Source organism: Sturnus vulgaris, chromosome 8, assembly GCF_052056855.1.
Source record: "Sturnus vulgaris isolate bStuVul1 chromosome 8, bStuVul1.hap1, whole genome shotgun sequence".
Taxonomy (NCBI): domain Eukaryota; kingdom Metazoa; phylum Chordata; class Aves; order Passeriformes; family Sturnidae; genus Sturnus; species Sturnus vulgaris.
The window spans coordinates 8,740,582-8,764,734 of record NC_142250.1 but is presented as its reverse complement, the minus strand read 5'-3'; the positions used below and the strand labels follow the sequence as shown (position 1 = coordinate 8,764,734).

Here is a 24,153-nt window from a genome sequence, read left to right as displayed (position 1 = left end):
CAACTGCTTCCCAATTAAGACCAAATTTACTCAGGCTGCATTAAATCTTTGATATGACATTGATGTGCTCTGGAACTCTGTGTTCAGGGCACAGTAATTTCTATTCATCAAAAACATCTTGAATTTGAAAATTAAAGGATGGTGACTTTTAGACAAATTTATTATGTGATAATGCATGAGAAAACTTGTAATGTCTGTCCTTTTTTTACTGTTGTCAGGTATAAATTTTAAGTGAGCAGCTAAGATTTACTGTTCAATTATTATTTCCTCAATCCACTGTGCCCCAAGTAATTTCAGGGAAACTGCTAGGATTGTATCGAAAATAAACCCTACATTACCATGGCGTGTAATGTTGGCAAAATTTGGCCTCAAACTGAAAACTGTTACATTAAAAATACTCTCTCTAAAATGCAAACATGCCATATTTACAGTTGCAGAAAATATTGCTACAGCTTTGTGATGATGTGTGGGTGTATGTATATAAGTAGAGTAGAAAGGGCTGTATTGGTTCATCTTGTGGGCTATTCCCAAATAAGACATCTTTGAAATAATTTTAACTATTTGTGGTTTGTATTTTCTGGAGCGAATTAAGGAGCTTAGTTAGTTTTCAGCATTAAGAGGAGATTGCTGCAGTATATCTGCAATATAATGGGAATTATATTTGTTAATGTACTTTGGGAGCTTTTAAATTCTAATCATGCAGACGAAAGGCAATTTCAAGTGATGGCAAGTAAATTTAAATTACATAACAGTAAAGACTTTCATACCTTTGAAAATATTTCAGCACTGGCTTTTTTTTCACTTCCTTTGATTATCCATGATCACAGCAGCAGAATTCTATTGCTGTTGCCATAATTTCTGAAGCATAACTGGGCAAACATGTAATATGTATATATAGGTACGTTTGCCAACTTAATTTTGTCGTTGGCTTTCCACCTCTTATATTGGGAGGGGCTGCTGATCAGCTGAAGGAGAATGCAGAATTATTGCTGGAGAAAATGAAGATAAGTAGGCTACATTTGCAGAAAAAGTAGGCATTTTTCCTGTGGTTTCAGAATCAAGAAAATAAGATTTCCATCCCATAAAACCTTTCTCTGTGACCTCTGGGAGTCCTCTGTGGCCATGCAGGTGTGAGTGGCTCACAAGCACTGTGTAAGGCAGGATTTTTATGCCACATAAAATGGTCGGCTTTAGCCTTGTTGAGCAATCCTCTACACCAGGTCTCACAAGCTATGTATGTCCAATAATATAACGGATATAGCTTGCCTTCTCCTGCAAGCTGTGTCTTGGCTAAGGTAGAAAAATGCAATACAAGTTATGTAGTGACTGTGGAAGGGAGGACAATTCTTTTCAAGGAATCGTTTTTCTACCCTTCTCAGGCTCAATGTCCTCCTACTATGAGACTTTTCACCTCTTCAGCAGCACCTGCTTACTGTAAAAAAGAGAGGAAAGAACTAATCAGGACTGTTACCAGAAATAGAATTCCCCAATTTTTATTGCAGTGTTTAACCTCTGCTTTTTTAAATCATATGCACAGTAGGAAAAAAGGGGATATGCTCTAGCAACTTGTTAGCTATGAAGCAGTGCAAATTTTTAGCTAGAATCATGCTATCAGTTGGAAGTAAACTATAAGTCTGCGTACATTTAATTATTTAATAAATTTTGAGTTATGCTATTATTTTAATTATGTTAATAAGGCAGGCTCCAACACTTTGAGCCTTAGGGCTTGAAGTGCAATTTCAATGCTTTGTAATAAATTTGCTGAACTTTGGAAAAAGATGAAATGGCTTAATATTAAACATTTGCTTGGTTTAAATTTTACTAACCCGTGCACTTTATAACTCATATTCTTTCAGTGCAATCTCCCAGCAGAACAACCATAATAGTAATTGTGAGTAAGCGTTCCTTTTGCACACAGGTTTTGTTTATAAACTTGATGAATAAAGACCAGGCTATCGAGGGAATGGTAAAGATCTACACAGCCTTGCACTTCAAGGTCATTGGTTCAAACGTGCATCATTAAAGGCAGAAAGTTAACATCTTCATGGTGCTTCATAACACACATTAAATGAGTTAGTAGTGTCAGTGGAGACAAGGAAAGGAAACAACCAGTTCAATAACAAGAAAAAGGGTAGCACTAATGCACAACTCCAAAAAAGGGGAGGAATTGGAAGATACGCAGTGTATTCCTGTCTTCCCCTGCATGCAGTCCTAAGGCCTGTAGTCTTTCCTCAGGCTGGAAAGGTTGTAGTCACCCTACTTGTTCTTATTTGATGGCATAAGCTTAACTGAGTTAAGCTGAGTTAAGACCTAATACTTAGGTCTGAAAGGATCCAAGGAAAATGCAGGTAGAAGATGGTTTGATGATGAAGTAATAGTGAACCTGGTTTGGTGCTGCACAACAGGCTCTTTGAAGGGAGCTGCCACACTGATATCCTGGCCAGTGGTCATTACCTCAGGCATATAAATTACAGGCAGAGAACTGTTGGCCATGGTGTCCTCATGACTGCGTTCCAAGTGAGTAATTACAGCTTGCCAATGGTAATTCCCCAGAAAAGTTAATTGCATGAGGTGCTCTCTTTTGATCAGTTGTGCAGTGTGATTGTTACTTAAGGCTCATTTAAAGGAGTAGTTGCTTTTCAGTGATGTGACTCCTTTATGTGAGACCTTTATGAAGGTTACATGTATTTAGAGGAATGAGTTTGTGGAACATTACGGTTTTTTTTTATTAGCCGTTTCATATTTAGTTGTCAAAATGAAGTAAATTGCTTTTGTCTGCTCTAAAAAGTGCATTATTTTTCCTGCAGGTTTTCCCCTTCCTTTGGTCTTGTTGTTGTCATTGTTTGCTCTGAAATCTGGGCTGACATTGGATCCAGGATGTCTTTACTTAATGTATACATGAGGCTTAGTGAAAGAAATTATTTCAGTCATTATAAAAGAGCCCTGTGACATGTCCTCTGTGGTACCTTTATTCAGGAACACAGAGGAAAGGAGAGGGAGGAAAAATCAAACAAAAAACTTCACCTAAGTAGTTCCTTTATTAATAAGCCCCCTTTAGATAGAACGTTTTGTGAGTAAGAAGGAAAATAACCAGAGAAGGAGAAACTCAATCTCCTGGACAAATGAATTTCCAGAAAAAACCCAAAACCAAGAGATATGCTTGGCTTGGTTTGGTTTGGTTTGTTTCTTTTGCCCTTTAGCCCTTATTACTTGTGTAAAATAAAGTTTTTATACCTTTGGAAGATGTTTTAGTCACAGGTTTTGTATAGTTTTAATATGAGTATACATTGAAAATACTTAGCAATATTTTACATTTAATACGAGATTTTCTTTTTATTCTCAACATTTCACTGAAGCAGAAGGCAGTTTTGGAAGAGCTCTTACCCATCTGAGCCACTAAATGAGTCTAATGTTGCAGTTGTTAATTTATAGGTGGTTTGTGAAAGTGGGGAAAAGCCAGTGGCAGATTTTGCAATGGAATTTTATGAATGAAATTGTGGGTTACTTTTAAATAAGTGTGCAGTGCTCAATGAAATTATCTCTGGAACTTTCGTGAATATTTTATTCAATAACCTTAGCCCGTATTTGTTTTTATGAGGAAACTGAAGTGCCACCTGTCTTTTTAAAATTTAAAATATCAAAAGCTTCTGTATAAAACATACATTTCAACCTCTAGGTATTCAAGCATTGCAAGAGTATTATTTCTTTTCATAAAGGATTCTATCTAAATCCACATCATAACTTTTTTTTTTTTTTAAGTAGCCTGGGGGGAAAACATGTATAAGATATGTCAATTCTTTCCTGAAAGAAAACAAGGTAATTAATCCATCACTTTGCACCTTGTTTATTTTTGCCTCCAAACTTGAATAGAAAACTTTTTTGACATAAAAAGCAATTAGGTTTCAAACTTGTCATCTCTGTTAGAAAATTACACAACTTGAAAAAAAATAATTCTTCAATATCAAGTTATGGCAACCTGTGATATTTAGTTGGAGGATTTTTAGGATTTAAAAGAAAAACAACAGAACTTTTATATTTCAAAATATTAGTGCATCAGCTTTATTGGAAAAAGATGAAATTGTTGAAATTATCTCAGTAAAACAATTTGGACTACAATTCCTGGAATGCTCATGAAGCTGGCATATCTACATGTTCTCAAAAAGTCATAATCCATCATTCTGATGCTAGATTGATGGATTATGACTTTCTGATGGCAGATCTGTGAATAAAGGCTTTTTTGAGTACAGCCTCCTCTCCGATTATTGCCTCTATTCATATATTATAAATCATTATTCATTCACCAGGTAGTCAGCAGTTTCTATTTCCTGAAGTTTCAGAAACTTCTTTTTTTAGCCATTGTGGCACTCCCATTGAGCAATCAGAAATGGAGAGCACTGACCTTGAAAATGAAACTTCTATCACAGCAAATTGCTGAGGGACCAAAAGTAATTTCTAATTCTTCTAGTTTCTGTTGAAATAAAGGGTATTAGATTAGACTGAAAAAAGTCTCTTCCCATTCTGGCACAAACAAGCAATATAATCAATTAGTACAGAAGTTGTTGGCACGTACTGACTTCATTTTTAAGTGCTCATGCTTGAGTTTCTTAAAACTGATGCTTTCTTCTGAGAAGTTGCCATTTTGTTATGCGAAGACAGATCAGCTTCTGATTTAAAGCTGAAATTTGCCAGCGTGCTGCCTTAAGTGACTCTATTAGGTGCTGTTAAACTGAAGCGCCTTTGAATGAATTATTTATAGACTAATAAACTTACCTCTAATGTAACGGAATATACAATAAAAATAAAAAATGCTTTACTGTAACGAGTTTAGGTGTCAAATGAAAACACATTTAGAACAACATTATTAGAAGATATTCATAAAAACAAGAGGAGTTTTTTTAGGACCTATCATGCATTCAGAAAAATCATTAAATGAAATGCAATCATGCTGTGTTGGAGAGTCATCTCAACAGATTTCTCAAACTAAGGGAATTTAGGTTTGGTCTGTGTGGATGGAAAAAAATCAATGGTATGATCATGTTGGTTTTTATTTCATTTTGCTGTACTGATACTCTTCATTAGGATGCAGTTTTCACAGTAGATGGCTCTGCATAAAGTATGTCCAGTCAGTACATTGCTAGTGGAGTAATTGTCAAAAAAAGGATGGTAATCAATGAAAAGGCGCATGGTGTAATGAGTGGTGTAGAATTCATCTTTATAAACCATTTGTTCTGGTCCTGTTACTGTCTTAAGAAGGCTTCCTCTCATCAAATCACAGTGCTGACTCATGCCTCAGTTTCTCCTTTGGGTGGCCACATGGATTCTGAAATCTTTGTCCCAAGGACTGTTTCTGTGGCACACTCTCGATAAATAGGTTTGTGTATCTTGTGTTACCCCTGTTGCTCTGCAGTCAAGGATGTTATCAGAAACCGTATAAGAGAGTTAACAGACATTTTGCATGTCCTACTATTAAGTAGTTTGGGGAGTAGTTTGTAATATTTTAATATAAGGGAAAACATTGTTTTGGCATATTAATCTCATTCCTTATTGTTTATTTCAGGAGTTCTGGTCGTTAATGGCATTCTTGCTCTCACCTTCCTTTTCCTGTTAACTCTTTTACATTTTCAAATTTTGGCCACCAAGACTTCTATGGTGCTGCAGAGCACTGGAAATAGGTGGTTTGTTGTAAGAACAGAAATAGTTGTTCTATGAATGCCTCTACAGAAAACATTATTTCAAGGACAAGTGCCAGCACAAGAATGGAACCAGGGCAGGGTTCCAAAGCCTTCTTGTTTCAGATAGCCCAGTTCTGCTGTTAGGAAGTTGAGTGAAGCTCCTTTTGCCACCCACAGAAGGTTGGTCCAACCCATTTTCAAATTTCCTGTAAACTGCAGATGCCCACTAGATGGAGACACAATATTTTATACATTAGTGGCTATACAGATGGTAATGAAACCCACCAGCTGCTGCCTGCGCATTCCAGGCACCTCGCCAATTTGCAGGCAGTATGTTGACTGGGAAGCAGACAGTGACACACTTTGATCGGAAAGCTTGTATGATGATTTTTTTTTGTTGTTGTAATATTATTGTTTTTTTTAAAAATGATAAAAGAGATCAAGATGTGTATCTTGATCAAAGAGTACTGCTGTCTGCTTTCCCATCAGCAACTTCTAATTTATAGAAATCAGATTGCATGGAAAGCAATCAGCAAAGGTTTGAAGTCTTTCTTGTTCTCACTGCCAAGGCATGCTGACAAGTGAGAAAATTAAAATCAGAGAAGGTAGGGAGAGAACTAGTAAAACACTGGTTGAAATGTAATTATTTAAAGTTCATGATTTTAATAATTTTAGGACTGTTAAAAAATCCAGTTAAAGTGCTCAATTTGGCATTCACTTGTATTATAAGAGCACCTTTCTCTGATGGGGGGGTGTTGCTTTGAGACTAATTTACCACAGAGAGAGAAATATGTCTATTACTTGTTGTCATAGAAGAATAACCTGTCTCTGGTTCTGGGGCCAAGTTTTTCAAAGGTACCTCCTATCAGCTCTGTTTCTGCCATATGGTGCTGCACATCCAGTATGATTTATAAGGGTGTATGCATGATACAGTGGACACTTGTAAAGAACTCTTAAACCAGTTAGTCCTATAAATGTGAAGATACTTTGTACAGAGGGACTTTACTGAAAATTTGTCTGTTATTCTTGGTAAGGTCTTTTCTCTTTAGGGTCTCTAGTTGAGTCATTTTAGTTTTAAACTCCTTTATTTAAAAGCCTTTTTCTAATTTTATTTTTCAGTCCTTTCAGTTGCATATGTATGTGCGTGTGTATGGACTGTGTTTCTCTGCATAGATCAATACTTCTGGCCAACATAAAAGCACAAACCCTGTGACAGTGGTGAGAATTGTTTCATATTCTGCCAATTTTTAAAACTAAAATGGAGAATCACATGATATAAAGACCTGGGATATTTGACATTTTGTCTAGATGGGACTATGGGAGGGAAAAAGCTTGATGTAGGTAAGGAAGTGAATAGGGCCCACCTCCAGGAGTCTTCAGAGTGTGATCTTTGATCTGATCTCCAGGTTATGCTCAGCCTTACTCCCTCTCCTCCACCCATGAGATGTGGTTGCTGCTTCATATCCCTCTTATTCTTTTCTCCCATAGCACCAAATGAAGTCCTGTTTCCTCATCCAGCCCTTCTCTCTGTTGCCAGCCAAGCTTCCCAGCGATTAGTGATTTTCGTATCTTCTCCTGCACTTCTCTACTTCGCAGTCCAGACACATTGGATGTTCTTGCTGAGTGCTTGTTTCTAAGGGTTAGATCAAAAGACAGCAGCTTCAGAGTAGGCGATGTCATGTTTCTGGGTATGGCTCTGCATTCTCAAGAGAAGATGCTGCCATTGGGTGCTTGCTCCCTCTAGGTATTTATGACACTACTCTTTAGGAAAGCTGCCAATGAAAAGATGCTGCTGAAAGGAATAAATAAAACACTTTGGCATCATTGCTTCATTTTTTTCCATCAAAAGCTGACACATTGTCTTTATCTCATCAGGCAAACTGCATGCAAACTTTGTAATTACATGTTCTTTGCCTATTTTTGTAGAACAGAGTTTCTCAGAAAGGCAAAGCACAAGGGGAGGAAAGGCTGCAGTGTAGAACTCAATGCAGTACCCTTTAGCTTCACTTATACTATGGCTGACTCAAGATTTTCACTACAGAGTTGGAAGTGTTTGCTCTCTATTCTGAGTTGTGATAGAATTCTGTATGATTGTGGAAATCTTTGAGCAAATGTTATATTTTTGTTGGTTCTGTTACTTGTGTGTATGGTAATTTTCTAGAAGATGTAGTTATCACAGTTTATAAGGGATAATGAGTTAGGAGACTTGTGTGTTTAATTGGAGAGAAATGATTCAGTAGAAATGTTTGTTTCTTCTCATGCATTGTTTAAACAAATTCTAAAAATCCACATTGGATTATATGATTTGGATTATATGAGCTTCCTAAAAAGTCAAAGCAGAAAGAGATTTATGCTGTTTTTCAGCAGAAACCATTTCTTGCCGTAACAGAAATGGAAATGACTGTTCTCAGAAACCTTCCAAGTTGAAGTGGGAGAAGATAATCTGTAAAGAGATGTTACCTTCTCAAAAACAACCTCACATCATACAAGGTGTGGTAGGCTTTGGCAGTTTACCAAGGGGAAGCTTTACTAGATTTCAAATCACCCTCCTAGCCAAGCTGTGCTGAGGCAAGGCTCTGTTCAACTCCTGCATTCCCCAGACCAGCCCTGCCCCTATCCCCAGCTGCTTTTTTATCTAATGTGAATGACAGAATTATAAGGGAGAGTTAAAACAAACACAGGGATTCACACTGAGATGCAGCATAAACAGATTTATGAACATGCACTTAATGAGAAGAACCTCTTTACAATGGGGCACGAAATCCAAGTGTCACGTAAGAAAGGGGTGGTTTCTTTTGACTAACAGGCTATGGCTAGAACTGTGCAGATTCAAGTTATACAGAAATGGAGTTGTAAAGAAGTACTGATACCTTAGACTTATGTGAGGAGGCTGTGTTTGCTGATCAAATATTCTGGTGTTAAAATAGACTAGTTTCCCATAGTGAGGTGACTGAAAACTGTAACTAAAATTTTAGATAACTGGCTTGCTTCTGCATTCCCAAATTGGGAAACTATGCTAATAGCTTAATTTTTATGATAAAAACATGAAAAATAAGTCTCTGAAATAGTGTAGAATCAATTTTCTGATAAAACAAATTTGTTTTCCCATTTGTGATTAAAATGACCTACAGTAAGATTTTTTTTTAACTACACGTTAATTAAAAATATGGAAATAGATTTTAAAAACCTTGCCGTTTACAGTGGAAGAATTACCATAACTGATCTGTTCTCAGAGCCATGCCTGTTCTGAGATGTTTTTAAGATGTCTAAGTTTTTCTGCATGACTGTTTCCAAAGCAAAATGTGATTCCAATAAAAACAGTAATTGAATTTACAGTCCACAGGACAAATTGTTGTTTTAACAGAAACTTACATACTCAGGCAAAGACTTTATGTTTTAGGTCTAATAACAAAACACAAGCTCCCCATTTTTATGTGGCCATATATTATGCAAAGTTTTCTGATGTTGCATTTTTTCTTCAAAAAATCTATATTGTATTTTTTAAATTATGTGAGCAGTTTTTTTCCCCCTCTTAGCTCTGGATCAATATTCCTTAGGTTGTGTTGGTTTGGGTCTTTTTTTAAAGCAACCTTTTAAATGTTAGTGCAGCTATTTTCTGTAACATCAGCTGGGGTGAATCAATACAAACCTATCCCCATCTAATGCACCTAATGACTGAGAGGAGTTTGGAGAGAGCTTGTTTATTTGCATTTGGTGCTGAGAGAATGTGCAGAGCACAGGGCAGTTATGTGAGGGGCTTGTCCATGACCAGCCTTGTGTGGAAAAAATGCTGATTTCAGAGGAAGGGGGTAGGAAGGGAAGGCTGTCCAAGAGCAGTGACAGACAAAGGCAGGAGACCTCTTTCCAGCAGGCAGTGACTGCATTTTATTGTATCAACAGCAAAATGCTATTTTTCTGCTGTCAGACCTTCTCTGCAGGAGACCCCAGGGTCTTCTCAAGCCCTTTTTGTTCTAAAAGGTGGGGGGATTAAGTTTTCCTAGGTCTTTGGAATTTTGCCTTTTTTTCCTATAGTCTCCTGTACACTCCTGTTTGGGTAAAATCTGAACTCTGTGCTTGCTGAACTAAGAGAAATCTGGTGGGGCTCAGCTCCTGGGGCACACAGGCTGCTCTAAACTGGTGTGTGCAGAGCATGAGACACAATGGAGATTCACATGTGCTGGAAACGGGCATGTCTACATTAGCAGACTTTTTGGAGGTCTTAGGGCTGACCTAAAGCCTTGTGGAACAGTAAGAGTTGGTGAAATATTCCTGCATCTTGGATGCAACACCTGGAAAAAACAGTCCAGGATAGTGCCAACAGCTGTCTGACTCTTCCCCTGCATACTCGGGGGTGCAGGAGGAACACAAGGTAATCATCTCAGAGTTCCTACAGTGACCATTTGAATTAAAAATACCGAATATTTCATACTTCTCAGCACCAGGCAAACCAGGGCCCCTGAATGAGGAAGCCAGCTTTCCAAGGTTCCCCTTGGGAAAAGGTGAGAGAGCAGGCTGTGCTTGCTGCAGTCCAGGGCAGGTACATTATGGAATTTTTAGGTTCTTAATTCATCTTAGTTGACTTAGTTGACTATCTCTCAGGAGAGGCAATTGTCTTTGCACTTCCTGCAAGGAGAGGTTTAGGGGGATCATGGAGCCCCTAAAGCAGGTGTGATGAATACCAGCCCCCTAAGCAATTTGATTCTCATAGCCATTTTGTTGCCAAAGGCACATCCTCTCATGAAAATTGGTTTTCTGAGAGTAGGGAATTGCAGCAAGTATTTATAAAATCTTTGAAACCTGGTCCCAGAAAGAAGTACCAAGATGCATCTGGTTTTGTTTCACTTTTTAATCATGTTTTCAGCATTCATATTGGTTCTTTACTGATGAAATAGTGTGGGAGAAGAGGTGCACAACAGGTAAGTGTAAAGCTCCAACCTGATAAAGGTGGATGCCACTGCCTGTTTTTCGTTGGGTTCAACAAAACTTACTTTATGGTTTTCATATGTGATCATATGAGTAATAAAAAGGTCTTCTTTTTTAAAAAAACATTTATAGCTCTAGATAGGTGGTTCCTGTGGAAAAGGTGCTTGTGAGGTTTGAGGTTTTTTTGGTTAGTTGGTTGGTTTTTTGTTTTGGTTTGGTTTTTTTTAATTACTTTAGATCCCTGTTGATTATGACTCTACAGCCAGAATAGGAGCTGGCTGCTCTTTGCTTGTTCAATGGATATCCTTGAAGTGGAAGGGCGGGGTTGGTACTTTGAAGAGTCCAGACATGCAAGAGTTGCACTTCCAAGAAGTAAAAAAAAAAATCCTTCACCCCTCCTGAAAATCTGTGTGTATTTTTTAAAGGGTTACATTAGCCTTGAGCATTTAAAATTATGAGACATATCCAAAAAAATCATGAGTTGCTTAAAAATAATTGTTTGGTTCCTTTTCCTTGTAGTCTAGTTTTTGAGCTTTCAAGATTAAGGTTTTCAGTCTTTCCTCTGCAACCATAAGAGCTAACTTTATTTTTAAATGAAGGCTGAGATTCTCTTGTAATCCCATAACTAGGAGATTTGGTAATGCTAAGTACAATGTGAATTTAGAGTGACCATTCCAAGGTGAATTATTTAGTGATGTGTCCTTGGCATTAAAGCCAACTGGGGATTTTTTTTTTATGTCTTTCATTTTGTCTTTCTAAATAATCTGCAAATTGGAAGCTTGGTAAAAGCAGCAGAAGACAACTGCAGCCTAGTAAAATCAGGTGGTTTGATGTTTTGTTTTTTTTTTCCTGATATGCTAAGATAGATTCTTACAGAATCTAGGTGTTAAGGGCACTCTGCATTAAGATATCTCTAGAGAGGAAGGCTTTGATTGTTTTTATAGAACCACCCTTTTTTATTCAGTCAAGCATTAAAATTGGCAGCAGTTCCTGGAGTAGCAAGAAAATCCTGATTGTTGTCCTCATATAGTTACTGAAAACAGTAAGAGGATATGTAAAAGCTTTAACGCCAAGGAAAAATATTTATAACGCTGACATTGTGTTTCATTACAGTAATTTATGGGCAAATTGTAGGAAAGGAGGAACACAAGCTATAAATAATATTTCTTATGTAAACATAATGGCAGTAGCAAATTCTTTTTATTTAAAAATTAATATTGATGTTCATTAATATAAATTGCCACATTTCAGATGACTCTGATGTCCTTGAGGCCAGATGTCACTGACTGATTTGTAGCTTCCTGGGGGAGGAGGAGATTCTATTTTATCAATGTAGGCACCAGATTGCTTCAAATAGCTATTTTAGACTAGATTCTTTACAAATGTATTATCAACAAAGTCAATTCACATCACAGATTAGAAACATGGAAAACTCTTTTAGAACATAGTAATTTGGATTTTGAAATGAGTAAAAGGGCATAAAGCCTAACTTTGCCTCACTAAACTTCTGTCTCTTTTAGGAATAGTGGTTTAAAAACTCCTGCCGAGGAACACACACACAGAATTTCCATGTGCATCATTAGCAACCAGGGAACATCCTTCAGAGACAGAGTTTTAGGCTCTCATTGATCTTAATTCTACTTTTAATATTAATACAAATGTGTGTAGCAAGGGTGTGCAGGAGGACGCTCTGTCACCTCAGTCACACCACAGAGATCTGATATCTGGATTAAGTTTTTGAGTGCTTCATAAAATCCTTTGGTCTTTTGGACCTCATGCATTAAATTACTGCAAAAGAAGATGGCAGATGTATTTGTAGAGCTATCAGCAACCTCCCAGGAACCTCCTCTGGGAACGCTCGTGGGCGATGCCTCTGCAGGCAAGCAGGGTGAATTAGTTGCGTTTGCATATGCTGACAGGTTAAAGGGGAAGGATTTTTAAAAGTAAGGCTGGTTTGAGTCAATGCATCTTTGTCCATTAGGTACTCATTCAAATTCAATCACATTAAATACAGGCATCCAATAAACCACCTCTTATAAGTGCCTTTTGTTCCAGCAGCTGAAATTCAGCACATCTGTAGGTGTGTGGCCGGCCATGCTTAGCACGAATAGCAAACTAATGTAAATCCTGTATTACAGAGTTTGTTTGATAGCATATCTCACATATATGGGAGAGAAACCTATGCAGGCCTCTGGTAGCATAAGGTCCCGTGGCATACAAGTACAAACTACACAGGTAATATGAATATAGAGAATAATGTACAAAGGGCTCCCTTTTTGAAACTCATCTGCCCTTTGTATAAATCAAACCCATATCCATTGAAAGGCTTGGAAAGATGTTACAAGGCTTTAGAAATGGTCCATGTTAAACGTGGGATCTTTTTCCCAGTCCTTATAAATAATTATTTTCCTGTGTTCGTAAGATTCGCTGCAGAGAATTTATGTTAAGACTGTGTGGAAAGGAGTACAGAATTGCAGTTAATATCAAGCTGAAAAGGTGGTTTTAACATATTTCTGTGATACAAAAGCCTTCTATTAAAGAGGCAAATGCATTACCCCCTCAGTCTTTTTTCTTGTTTATGAAATAAGTAAACATAAACTCTGAATTCTCATGTTCAGCAAGCACGTTAGTAAAGCTAAACTGACCTTGACCTTAGCTTTGCTAATTTCCAAGCTCTGGTATTTATTCTTGGAGTAGATTGTTCCCCTTCATACCACATACGTAAATACTGCAAACCTTTCCAATGCCCTCAATTAGAGTGTTAGTAAATAGCTAGTTTTAATCTACTTAATATTTTGAGAGCAGACATTCTGTGCTATGACTATTAACATATACCCAGCAGCCATTTCTATAATACTAAAACCACTTATATATATTATTAAAAGTAACACTATCATCCAGGGCTTGTTACATGCCACAGAAACTTTAAATAATAAAATACAGCATGGATAAAATCTGCAATAATGGTAACTTAAGCAAAATTAATTTAAGTAACAAATAACATCTGGGAGAAAATGTAATGGTATATTGGTAAGTTATGCAAAGTTAATTTTATAGTAACTACCACATCTGTGGAACTCATTATTAGAACACTTTACCAATCTTTCCTGCCATTATTCTGTTTCAGAAGTTTCCCTGTGTACTATTTTCCTGTCTTTTCCCTGCCTATGTTTGTAAAAAGGCAATTTGCTCCCTCTCAACAACAAGAACAGCGTGTGAGTTTATGTACAGAACAACACAGCACTTTTTATACAAACCTGTCTTTATGCCCACTTGTACCAGAATGAATTCCAGAGCAGGATTGTGGTACAGGGCTGTGCTCTGAGAGCAGTGTCTGCACCAGCTGCAGTTCTCAGTTGGGCTGGTGCCACTGGGCTGAGGGAAGTGGTGCTGACCCATTAGTCCCATGTCAAGCTGAGCTGACTTCTCCTGGCTAAGTTGCCTCCTGGCACCCCACCTCACCTCAGAATTGGTAAGAATAGTGCACCTAGTTGTCCCTTCAATCTCTTTCAGAGCAGCTGACACTGATATGCCAGCTACATTTGTGCAACTGGCTCACAATGTCTTTATGTTTGAATTCCTGTGGACCCACTGGACTGCAATGTGCAGGAAAATATTGCCAATTAATTTTTAAGGCATTATCATCTTGCCAACCTGTTTCTCACATTTCAATAGTTATATTGATTCAAGAGGACACTTGGAGTAATACGTCTTTGTTATAGTGAATAATGCTCACATAATGACAAATCTTCAGGAATTAAAAAAAGGAGGGTGAAATTTTTAATGTAGGTCAGTGGAAATAATTCACCATAAATTTACTCAGACTTCAGAAACTAGCAACCTTTTTTTAAAGCCTCTGTAACTGTATAAAACTTACTGTGTCTCCTCTGTTTTAAAATAGATTTTACTACAGAGCCATTGGTGCTATTAAACATGAGGTTTTGTTCAAGGAAACACAAAGACTTAATTGTACTTTTTAAAGGAAAGTATTGCATCAGAAGGATTAATTTAAATAAGTTTGCTGGCTTTGGGCTCTCACCATAATTCATTCATTCTAATTTTCCCCTGGATTTGTTAAGAACACAATGTATAGGAAAGAGCAATGCAAAATGGCATTTTTAGGTCACTATATTTTGGCTGTAAACTGTAGTCCTGCTCGTAAACTTGTTATTACTAAACAAAATGCTTCATATTCTACATTGAAGTTTCACAGTCTTTAAAAAACCTTTTGACTGAATGTTGGGACTATTATACCTCATTAAAGAGACTAGTTCTGTTGTAATTTAGTTATTTCTTGGTGATCCAAGGGTTATTATTAGACATGGAACAGATGAGTAGAAAATGGCTCTCTGTAAAAAGAGTGAGGTAAAAATATTATTCCGAAAAACAGAACCTCTGAAAATCTTATCCGTGCAACAAAAATGTATTTGACTGGCTTGGAATTGATTTTAAAAACCTGGTCTATTTTTTTGCATAATTTTACTTTATAAAAAAAATTAGACTGAAGAGAATAAATGGAATAATAATTTAAATTAAAAAATATATTTTGAGTGAATAGCTAACTAGCCAAGCAAAAAATAATATTTTGAGGAATTAGAAGTAATTTTGAATTCTAATCTACTTCAGCTAATGCTTTTAATAAGAAAATATAAGGTAAGAAATCAGAGAAATTTGAAATAGTTGCTAAATTTAAAAAGCTCTAGTTTTAAAAAGGTAGGATTTGAAAATAAAGTGTCTTTATTTTTGAAAGAAATACAATTTGGTTCAGTTTTTTCATTCTGATAGAAAACCCAAACTTTCTGACTATTTCTTTTGTACGTAGGCACTGACAAAGTGCTGAAAATTTAAATTACAAGTGATAGAGGAAAATGCTTCTATAACTGTTTTTCTCCTCAGTTATAATCTGCAAATCTTGCTGTCAACTTTTTAGGTTCTTTTAAATATGGGCTACTACTATCTACCTACTTTACTGAGCTCACACATAACAGGGAACCTTGGAGGTAAGTGACAGAGTCCAAACAGAAATTCTGAAAAGCCTTTAGGAATACAAAAGAGATTTTTATTGTAATGAAGTGGCTAGGTCTAATTTTTTATTTTCATTTGTTGCTATCACTTCTGCAGATGTATAGAAGTTCTAATATTTTCAGCACGTTAACTGTATCAAGTAACTAGATGACCCAAATATCAACCTAGCTACAATTTCTAAAATATGAGGAAATTAATTTAAGGGAGCTGCAATTACCCTAATGTGAATTAATATCGTTTACTTACACCATCCAAGAAAAATCATGTTTGTAATCAGGATTTGACTCTGAACTGGAGGATCTGCCTATATTCTCGATGGGCGCTTCCCCTGTAGACGCCCCAAACACACCATTTCAGTGCTGTACCCTGCTCCTTGCTTGGTCACAAATGCCTTTTTTTCACCCTATTTGGCACATATGTTCTCTGTCATTCATTTTTTTTAAATGGGATGCAAACCCTTTTCCCTTTAGAGGACACAGGGCTGCCTCCTGCATCACTACTGAGAACCTGAGCATGGACTTGGCGCTTCATCCAGCTGCTCTGAGGAGGAAAAGCCATACCCTTGTCAGAGCATTCCTGGAGCTGCAGGTCACACACCAGCAGAACACAAGTGAGGTTCTCATGGTCATAAAAAAGGAACAAAATGAAGCAGCAAAACTTGGACCATTAACAACTCCTAAATTATAGTTACATATTTTAATATTTTCCTTAGGGCCTTATTTGATTTAGTGTCATTGCAACTTCACTCCAGCTGACTCCTTTGATACTCCCCTGCAATTCCAAACTGCAACAGCATCCCTGTTCAGACGTGACAAATTTGCACTGGGAAGGCAGAATGTCACCTAAGCACTGTATTTTCTAAACGCAATTATCCACATGAGTAAGAAGCTGTAGTGTTATGAAATTATGAAAATTGTCTGTTCTTTGCAAGCATTATAAAGAGGACCCCTTGAGATGCAACTAGAAATTAAAACTAATCTGTAATCATTTTCAGAATGCTTTCCAATTCTGAGCACCTGGATAGTAATAGAAAAGGTATTGTTTATTGTTGTTTGCCAGCCATTCCATTTCAGTTTTAAAAAAACTGCAAGAAACCCCTGAGCAATAATTAAACATAAATTACTTTCTTCTTTTTTCTTTTTTTATCTTTTACTACTACCAGATTGAGATTGAACTTGACCAACCTGCAGCTTCCTCCTCAGCTTCAGCGACAGAATCTCAGGTATAGTTTTGTTTCTTTTAGATTTTTGGTTTTTTTTTTAAAAAGTGATTTTTCTATGAATTTCCCTTGGATCCCAGTCACTGATGACATTTATTCTCTAGAACATAGCACGCATTCTCTTCTAAGATTAAATGAAATCACTTTTAATGCATTAATCAGTCAGCAGAGGACATTTATTTGAGTGGAGCCCTTTTGGGCTCTCGCTCTGTGGGTGGATGTGTCTGCCTAGCCTAGGCAGTGTGAGACAGCCACTATGGTCTCTGTCAAGGCAGCACTTTCTGAAAGCAGCTCTGTGTGTTGTTGCCTGTCTGTGTTTGTGCTGTTGGGTCTCGTAGAGGGTAGAAGAATGTTCTAACTCAGTGTTTCCTGTGGCTGGTTGCTGCTAGGGGTCTGACCAGGGAGATTACCTGCAAGGGCCCTGTCCAGAGGCAGTGTCTTCCAAGGCGGATGCTGTAGGTGATGCTGCTAAAGATGAGAAGTCTGCAGTGTGGGAAATCCCAAATGAAATTATTGACAACCTTGAGGTACTATTACTAGAAAGCTATTCACTAATTCTGTCTATGGTTAATTAGCTAGCTCAGTCTTAATGAATATAAACTGTGTTTGTGCTAAAGCTGGCAAAAAGCACATCCATATGCTGTAAAAATGTGAATTAGCCTCTATAAATAACTCCTAGTTTAGTCAGCTTACATATGATAAAATAAAAAAATACTCAGTAATATGACAACATATATCTTCAGCCTTACTATGTGTCAAAAGCATGGGCCAAATTCTGTTCTCAGTGATGTCAGTGATAAAATTCCTTCTTAGAGGTTCAGGACCAGCTGCTGTGCTGGAGTATATGCAATGTGTGCATAATATAAATTGTTAGCTGCATCTATACCACACGTCCTTCAATTTGTGTGAGAAATTACTCACTTATACCAATTTTAGGCTTTGTCTGGTAGGTGTGTGACTACACAAGAGCTGCCAATAATGAAACAGATCAGCTGTCAGTATGTGGTCTACAGACTCTGAGGGGTCCATGATTTCTTTCTGTGAGATTCATGGAAGGGAAGGAAGCTACTGTCACTGGAATGAACAGTAAATGATTGAAAGCCAACCTGCTAGAACAGATTTGCACCAAGGAGCTGCTGGAATTTGCTCTTAATGGCAATAACCAGGTGGCATTAGGCATTTTGAACTTCAGATACAGCATATTAGACACTATTGACTAAGCAGCAGTTTAATAAATACCTAATGTTGTCTGAAAATACTGTGCTATTGGTAAATTGCTTTACTTGGACTATGCATCAGTAGGGAATATGAATTAGAATAATTATATTAATTATTGTAGGAATTAGAATAGATTTGGTCATTAGATCTACCTATTTGAGTTCATATTCCATTTCAACATGTCTTTAGAAATGGGCCTGTGTTACCTTATTCCTGTCTGTACCAATAGAAAAGACTAAATACCTGGTTTTCACTTGACCTTGATTTTTTTTTTCTTTACAAGACCGCACAGATGAGAAAAATGCTTTATTTTTTTCTTCTTTTTGCAACTCTAGTTGTATACAAAGAAAATAATTTCCCCTCAGGTTTTAATTCTTTCACCAGTGTATCATTTTCACCTGTTTTCTCAGTTTCTTGACTTCTGAAGTAATCTTACAATTAGATTTTTACCTGATTCATGATCAAATTCATACCATTTTTTATTACGTGTGAAATATGGTTTCACAATCTGCATTATGTCTTAACATATGCATTAACAAGGCAGCTGTTGCTCTAATTGAGTCTAGAAAATAACTTCTAGTCTGATATCACAGTGCTGACACTCAGTGGTCTCAGCAGCAGCCATAGCGAAGTGTGGAGGCAGACAATTTTTAGTGGAGGTAGGACCAGAGACAGAGGTATGTAAAAACTGGAGAAGAAAAGGCGTTTGGAGTGGCTGGGAGTTGATTCGCCTAGAGGATCACTGTTCCAGCAACCAAGTACGCACATCATGTAAAGAGATGAAGATATATATTTGTTGGTACTCGGATTGAATATGGTGAAGGCCTTCTCCAAAGATACAAAGTTGAGAGAGAAATTCCAGCCTTTTGATTCTAATCTGAGCTACTGAGAACTTTGTAAACATTTCAGATGTGGTTACCCATTGATATATTGCAGAATAGCACTAATAGGAATTTCTAGAACTGGCAAGCCACAAAGTTCCTAAAATGTCAAGTTACTGCAAGCGCTTCTGGTACAAATCCATTTGCTTTATCAAAATTACCTGAATTCCATTAAGAGTGTAACTCTGAGTTTTGAAACACTTTATGTAGAATCTGTAAAAGACCTGTGAGCCTGTGCCAGTTATTTGAACAAAACTTTATAACTTTATTTTACTTAGAAATACTGTCATTGCACTCCTTCCATTTGTCTTGTATTTTTGCAGTAATCAATGCTCATACTGAAAAATATACATAAATTACTTGTAAAATACCAGTGTTTGTGGCCCTTTTTCCAGTGATCCCACATTTCCAAATGTCATACAATCAGAGATCGCTATGCATTGTGACTGTCAAAGATTTCATTCGAATACATCCAAACCCCTGTACCTTCCCCACAAATGTTACATTACAAATTAAACACTTAATGTCTACAGCAGTTTGGATTTCCAGAATGAGATACATATTCATAATTGTGTATGTAATTAAGACAGACAAGCAGCATCACAGAAATACAGTTTTTTATTGTTCATTTTCAGTAATGCTTTTTAATTCCAGCACTATTTCAATAAAACACATTACACTAGAGAACAAACATCTGCAGCAAAGGAAAACAGTAGCAACAACCAGATCCCAAAGCAATTTTTCTGATTTGGTGTCTACTGGTAAAGGCTATTTGAGAATACAGGAAAATGAGCCTATCTCCCAAGACGAGGTTACATGAGGAATGGCTGTCCCTGATCACTTCCTGCTCATGGCTGCCATGCCATCCTTTGGAATTGTTCACGGCAATATGATAACGTGTTATCACATAAGGACAGGCTGAAACACCATTCTGTCTGCTAAACAGGAAGGTATAGAGGATGTTGTCTGCCTTGCTGCAGTACACTGTGTCAGAACCAAAAGACAATGTGAGTCTGAGATAGCTCCATCATAACCACTTCTTTTTTCTGATTTTCTTTACAGGCAGACTTAAATGAAAAGCTACAAATGCAGGAAGAAGCTTAGACTTGGAGAACAGAAAAATTGAAAAGTTCTAAACAGCCAGATAAGAAAGGTGATGTTGGGTTTTGCAGGAATTGGGCAGTAGGGGACGGCACACACGGAGGCTGGCTTGCTGCCTGACCCAAATTATTTCTGTGTAGAGGAAAATGGTTCTGTTAACAGTTACCTGGAAGTATTTCATTCCAGTCCCTCAAATTTACGGTGTTCTGCCAGTGTTGTTGCTTAGTTTAGACTTAAGTTGAAGATTATAAACAGATGGACACATAATTAAAACATGTTGAAGTTCAGTTTATTTCTGAGTACAAATTCTAACTTTAAAAAAAAAGCTGCAGTTGCATTCTTCCAGTTGTGAAATACTTAACAATTTCTGCTTTAAACCTATGTTTTTTTCAGGAAATGTTGCTACAAGGAAAATACATAGAGAGGAAACATAATTTTGAAGCACTGCAGATATAATAAGGAGAGAATTTAATTAACATGTAATTACCCACCTTGCACTGTAGCTATTCATTAATAATATATATGTTCTTTTGTTTTAATTTGCTTCCTAAGCTTTAAAACAAATTTAATAGCTTACACTTCTTTCTTTCCACCATATTAAAATTGCATAACTGAAGAGTTTGCACTTCAGTATTCTCAAGAAGAGTTCCTTTAGATTTCAGTGGAATTGTTTCTGGAATGCATGTATCCTTTCATCTGAGAATGTTTCCATATTTTGTCAGCCATTGTAGAAATGTTATAGAAATGTTTCATGCTCACAAGGAATCCAATCAAATAAATGACCTCAGAAGAACTGATTGAACATGTATGTTTCAAACTTGCAGCCTGTATTTATTGTGTCACAGAACTCTGTGCCCTAGAAAGTGTGTGAAATACAAGTCATGCTTTGATTGCGTGTTTGGTAGAATACATGAGAAGTAGAGTATTTTATTCATTACATTTTCATATTTATTTACCACTAAGAAAAAAGTTAGATTTCATTTAATTTCATCCTCATTTTTTGATGGTGGTAAATGAAAAAAATTTGCAAGCCTGACTCAGCCAGTCAAAATAAGAACATAGCTTGTAGCAGTTCTCCTAAAAGGTCTGATTTGATGCTGCCTGACTTTCAGAGGCTGCTCCTGGTGAGTGCAGCACTGAGTGTGCAGCTGGACAGGTCATTCCTGTGCTCAGCAGGAAGTGGTCCCACAGCTAAAGACAACACCCAGTAGGTTTACCTGGGCACCAGGAGCCTGGATGCGCTCTGCAGAGTGCATGTCCAGAGTGGGCATGAAGCTCCTGCAAACCAATGGTTCACTGGTTGAAGGGGGCAGAACATTTTACTTAGTCTCATGCACTGAGAAAAATTCTTCCCCTGGTACATGATAAGGAGAAGTAAGGCCTGTAATGATTCACTTCCAATTTCTCTTGATTGCTGTTTCTGTTGCTGGCCAGAAAATTAGTGCGAGCGTCCTTTCAGATGTTAAAAGCTGACTGTTCTGCTTCGAACACTGAAGGAATTAGTAAAACATTATTAGTTTTACCTTTTAAAAAATATTTTTGATTCCTGGTTATGTTCTTTGTTGTTTTATTCCTATGAAATATGACTTTTTTGTTAACAAAACTTTCTGAAATCAAAATGTCCTTTATTTTGATGCATAAATCCATCTCTGAACACATTATGCTAATGTCACCATTTTCCTAGTTTTGAACTCAAAGGTGAGAACAGAACTTTTGAAGAGAGCTGTCCATATGACAAAGAGTATTTTAAATACTTTTTAGTGAAAATGTGTTATTGGCAATTTAGCATTGTTTAGCACTTCAGACCTAAATCTGAGTGCTTCAACATTCCTGGTTTAGTGCTAAACGGAAAGGGACTAACTGTGGTTTATATTAAGACCAATGCTAAACAAAGACTTTTGCCCATAGCTCTTTCTCTCCCAGATTTTGTAGAACCTCTAGGAAATTTTAAAGTACTTTGAAGATGAGAAATAGTATATGAACCTCAAGTATTACTGTGATTTGTTAGCAGTCAGTCTTAGTACATATGCATAACAGCTGAGGTAGTGCAGAAATCCAGAGTAAAGTCCAAATCCCACAAACTGTATTCATAACCAACTTGCTGCTGAACTAAATAATGCTACCAATAAAGAATAGACCATGGGATTTTTTGGGAGTGGGAAGGAGGATGGTTAGGAGCCTGAGGGAGGGAAGATGAGTAAAAGGTAGACATAGCATCTCTCTAAGCAGTTGGAGTGTGAGTTCTGACACAGCATATGAACATCGAATTGAAGAATTTTTTAATGTCTTCAGAATGTTAATATGAAATGCAAAACATCATGCTTTGGAGTGATGGGTAGGAACAAAATGTTCAGATGCAATATGGTGCATTAGGAACAGTCTCCATTCTGTATTCCTGGCTTTCCCCTTGGTTTAAAAGGCTTGCTGTTTCCCCAGTCTCTCATGTCATGTTGAGTTACTGCTGTAGTCATCTCTAAAAATAATTACACTGTCATTCCTGGGACCTACACTTGAGGCTTTGGTATTACTATCTTTGAGTTTTTTGGGAATTTTTTGCCACACTTTTGATCTAACAAAGTTCTTTACAATGCACATACATAGCATAGTTCCTAACGGGTCCCCACCCTACAGAGCTCTCAGTTTAAAGCAGATCTTGTAGAAATGACGGGAAGAGATGTTGTGTTCTACTTTGTCTGCCAGAGAAGTGGTGTTTTCCAGGGGCAGAGGACAGATGAAACAGTATAGTTTCTCAACAGTACAGTTTTTCAAAAGACGCTTTTTAGCATCTTCATAGCAAAATCCTGGTCTTCAACAGCATTTTATAATGAGACAGTGCACAACTAGTAATTATCCTCTAGTAAAAGAAAAGCTCTATTTTTAGGCAGTGCTTTTCTGCATTACACTGACAGTGTGATGGAAGTTTAGATGGAAAGCAGCTTTTCTAGTAAGAAGCTGGCTTGAAAGTGATGGGAAAGGAGACAAGAAGAGAAGACAGTTTTTTACCTGTTTTATAGTATTTTGTCATGAGCTTTTCTTCTCAAGCCTTTCTTCTCTTTTGCACCGAATTTTGATTTGAATTTGAAAATTGCCACACTGTTTCCTTCCTAAAATTGCAACTGGCATTCCTAGAAAAATTGTTTTCTTAGAAAAGCCGCTGTGTGTAGGCTTCAAATTCAGCTTTACACAAGTGAGAATAAGACCTTTTCTTCAATAGCCTACACTTCCAACCTGACCACAAAACATGGGCAAAGTCAGCACTGGCCTGTTTCAGTTAGTCTCTTCAGCACATGAGCCAGCTGACCACTCAAACACATTCCTCCAGATGGGCATGTTGTACTTTACCTGAAAAACCTCTGGAGCACAGCTTTGGCCCTGGGCTGTCCCAGAAGAGTGTAGAAGAGAACCACAAAGTTCTGTCAGCTGGCAGTCTAGGAAGGGCTGTGTTCAAGATGAAACCCCCTCTGCTTCTCTACCACCTTTCACAAGGAAATGACAGCAGTGATAAAACACTGTACTGCTTACCACAAGCATCTCCAAACTGAATATTTGGAATTAGTATTTCGGCCCATTTTGTTATGGCGCAAAAAAAAAAAATCAAAGGTGCAGCAACTCATGTAATTGCAAGTCCCATTCAGACGCAGAGCCTTAAACAGAACGTGTAATTAGTAATGCTGCAGAAAGAGTGGATTTCCAGAGATTAAAGCCTGTGCTGTCGTTGACTCAACAGAGAGTGCACTAAACAGGAGGTTTGTTCATGCAGAATTCTTTACTCAGAGTTGCCTAAGCCTGCTGGGAGTTGTGTTTATTTTTAATGTGTTTTTGAATGTTTCTGCAGCTCATTCAACAGAAAAAGAAAAGGTGAGTTGCTACAAGCACTCCAGCCAGGTAGGGTAGGAGGAGCAAGAGGGGAGACCTGTGGCCTTGACATCAGGAGTCTCTGAAGAAGGATGGTCCAAAAAACTTACTCTCCTAAATGAGCATGGTATTTCTGTGTTCCTGGAGTAAGGCTGGTGGAGCTGTATCACTTCAGGATGCCGAGGTGCATGGTCATTCGTGGTGGGAACCTCTGGAGGTTGCTGTCAGCACCTTTTAAGGTGAGCCTGTTCCTTCAGTG

At 37.4% G+C, this 24,153-nt stretch overlaps 1 protein-coding gene across 9 annotated transcripts in view; it reads left to right on the top strand.

The window, feature by feature from the left end:
• CABCOCO1 (ciliary associated calcium binding coiled-coil 1) overlaps positions 1 to 20,841 on the top strand; it is a 50,702-nt gene extending 29,861 nt beyond the window's left edge. For 4 of the 9 annotated variants that reach the window (XM_088168789.1, XM_088168792.1, XM_088168793.1 and 1 more), the window contains exons 6-10: positions 15,526 to 15,595; positions 16,615 to 16,655; positions 16,783 to 16,842; positions 17,229 to 17,366; positions 20,001 to 20,841. In XM_088168789.1, the coding sequence (XP_088024915.1) occupies positions 15,526 to 15,595; positions 16,615 to 16,655; positions 16,783 to 16,842; positions 17,229 to 17,366; positions 20,001 to 20,042 (351 nt within the window). In that variant the 3' untranslated portion in view covers positions 20,043 to 20,841. The remainder of the gene's footprint in view (positions 1 to 15,525; positions 15,596 to 16,614; positions 16,656 to 16,782; positions 16,843 to 17,228; positions 17,367 to 20,000) is intronic. The other 5 variants (XM_088168790.1, XM_088168795.1, XM_088168794.1 and 2 more) reach the window with 5 other exon arrangements.
• Positions 20,842 to 24,153: the final 3,312 nt, after the last annotated feature.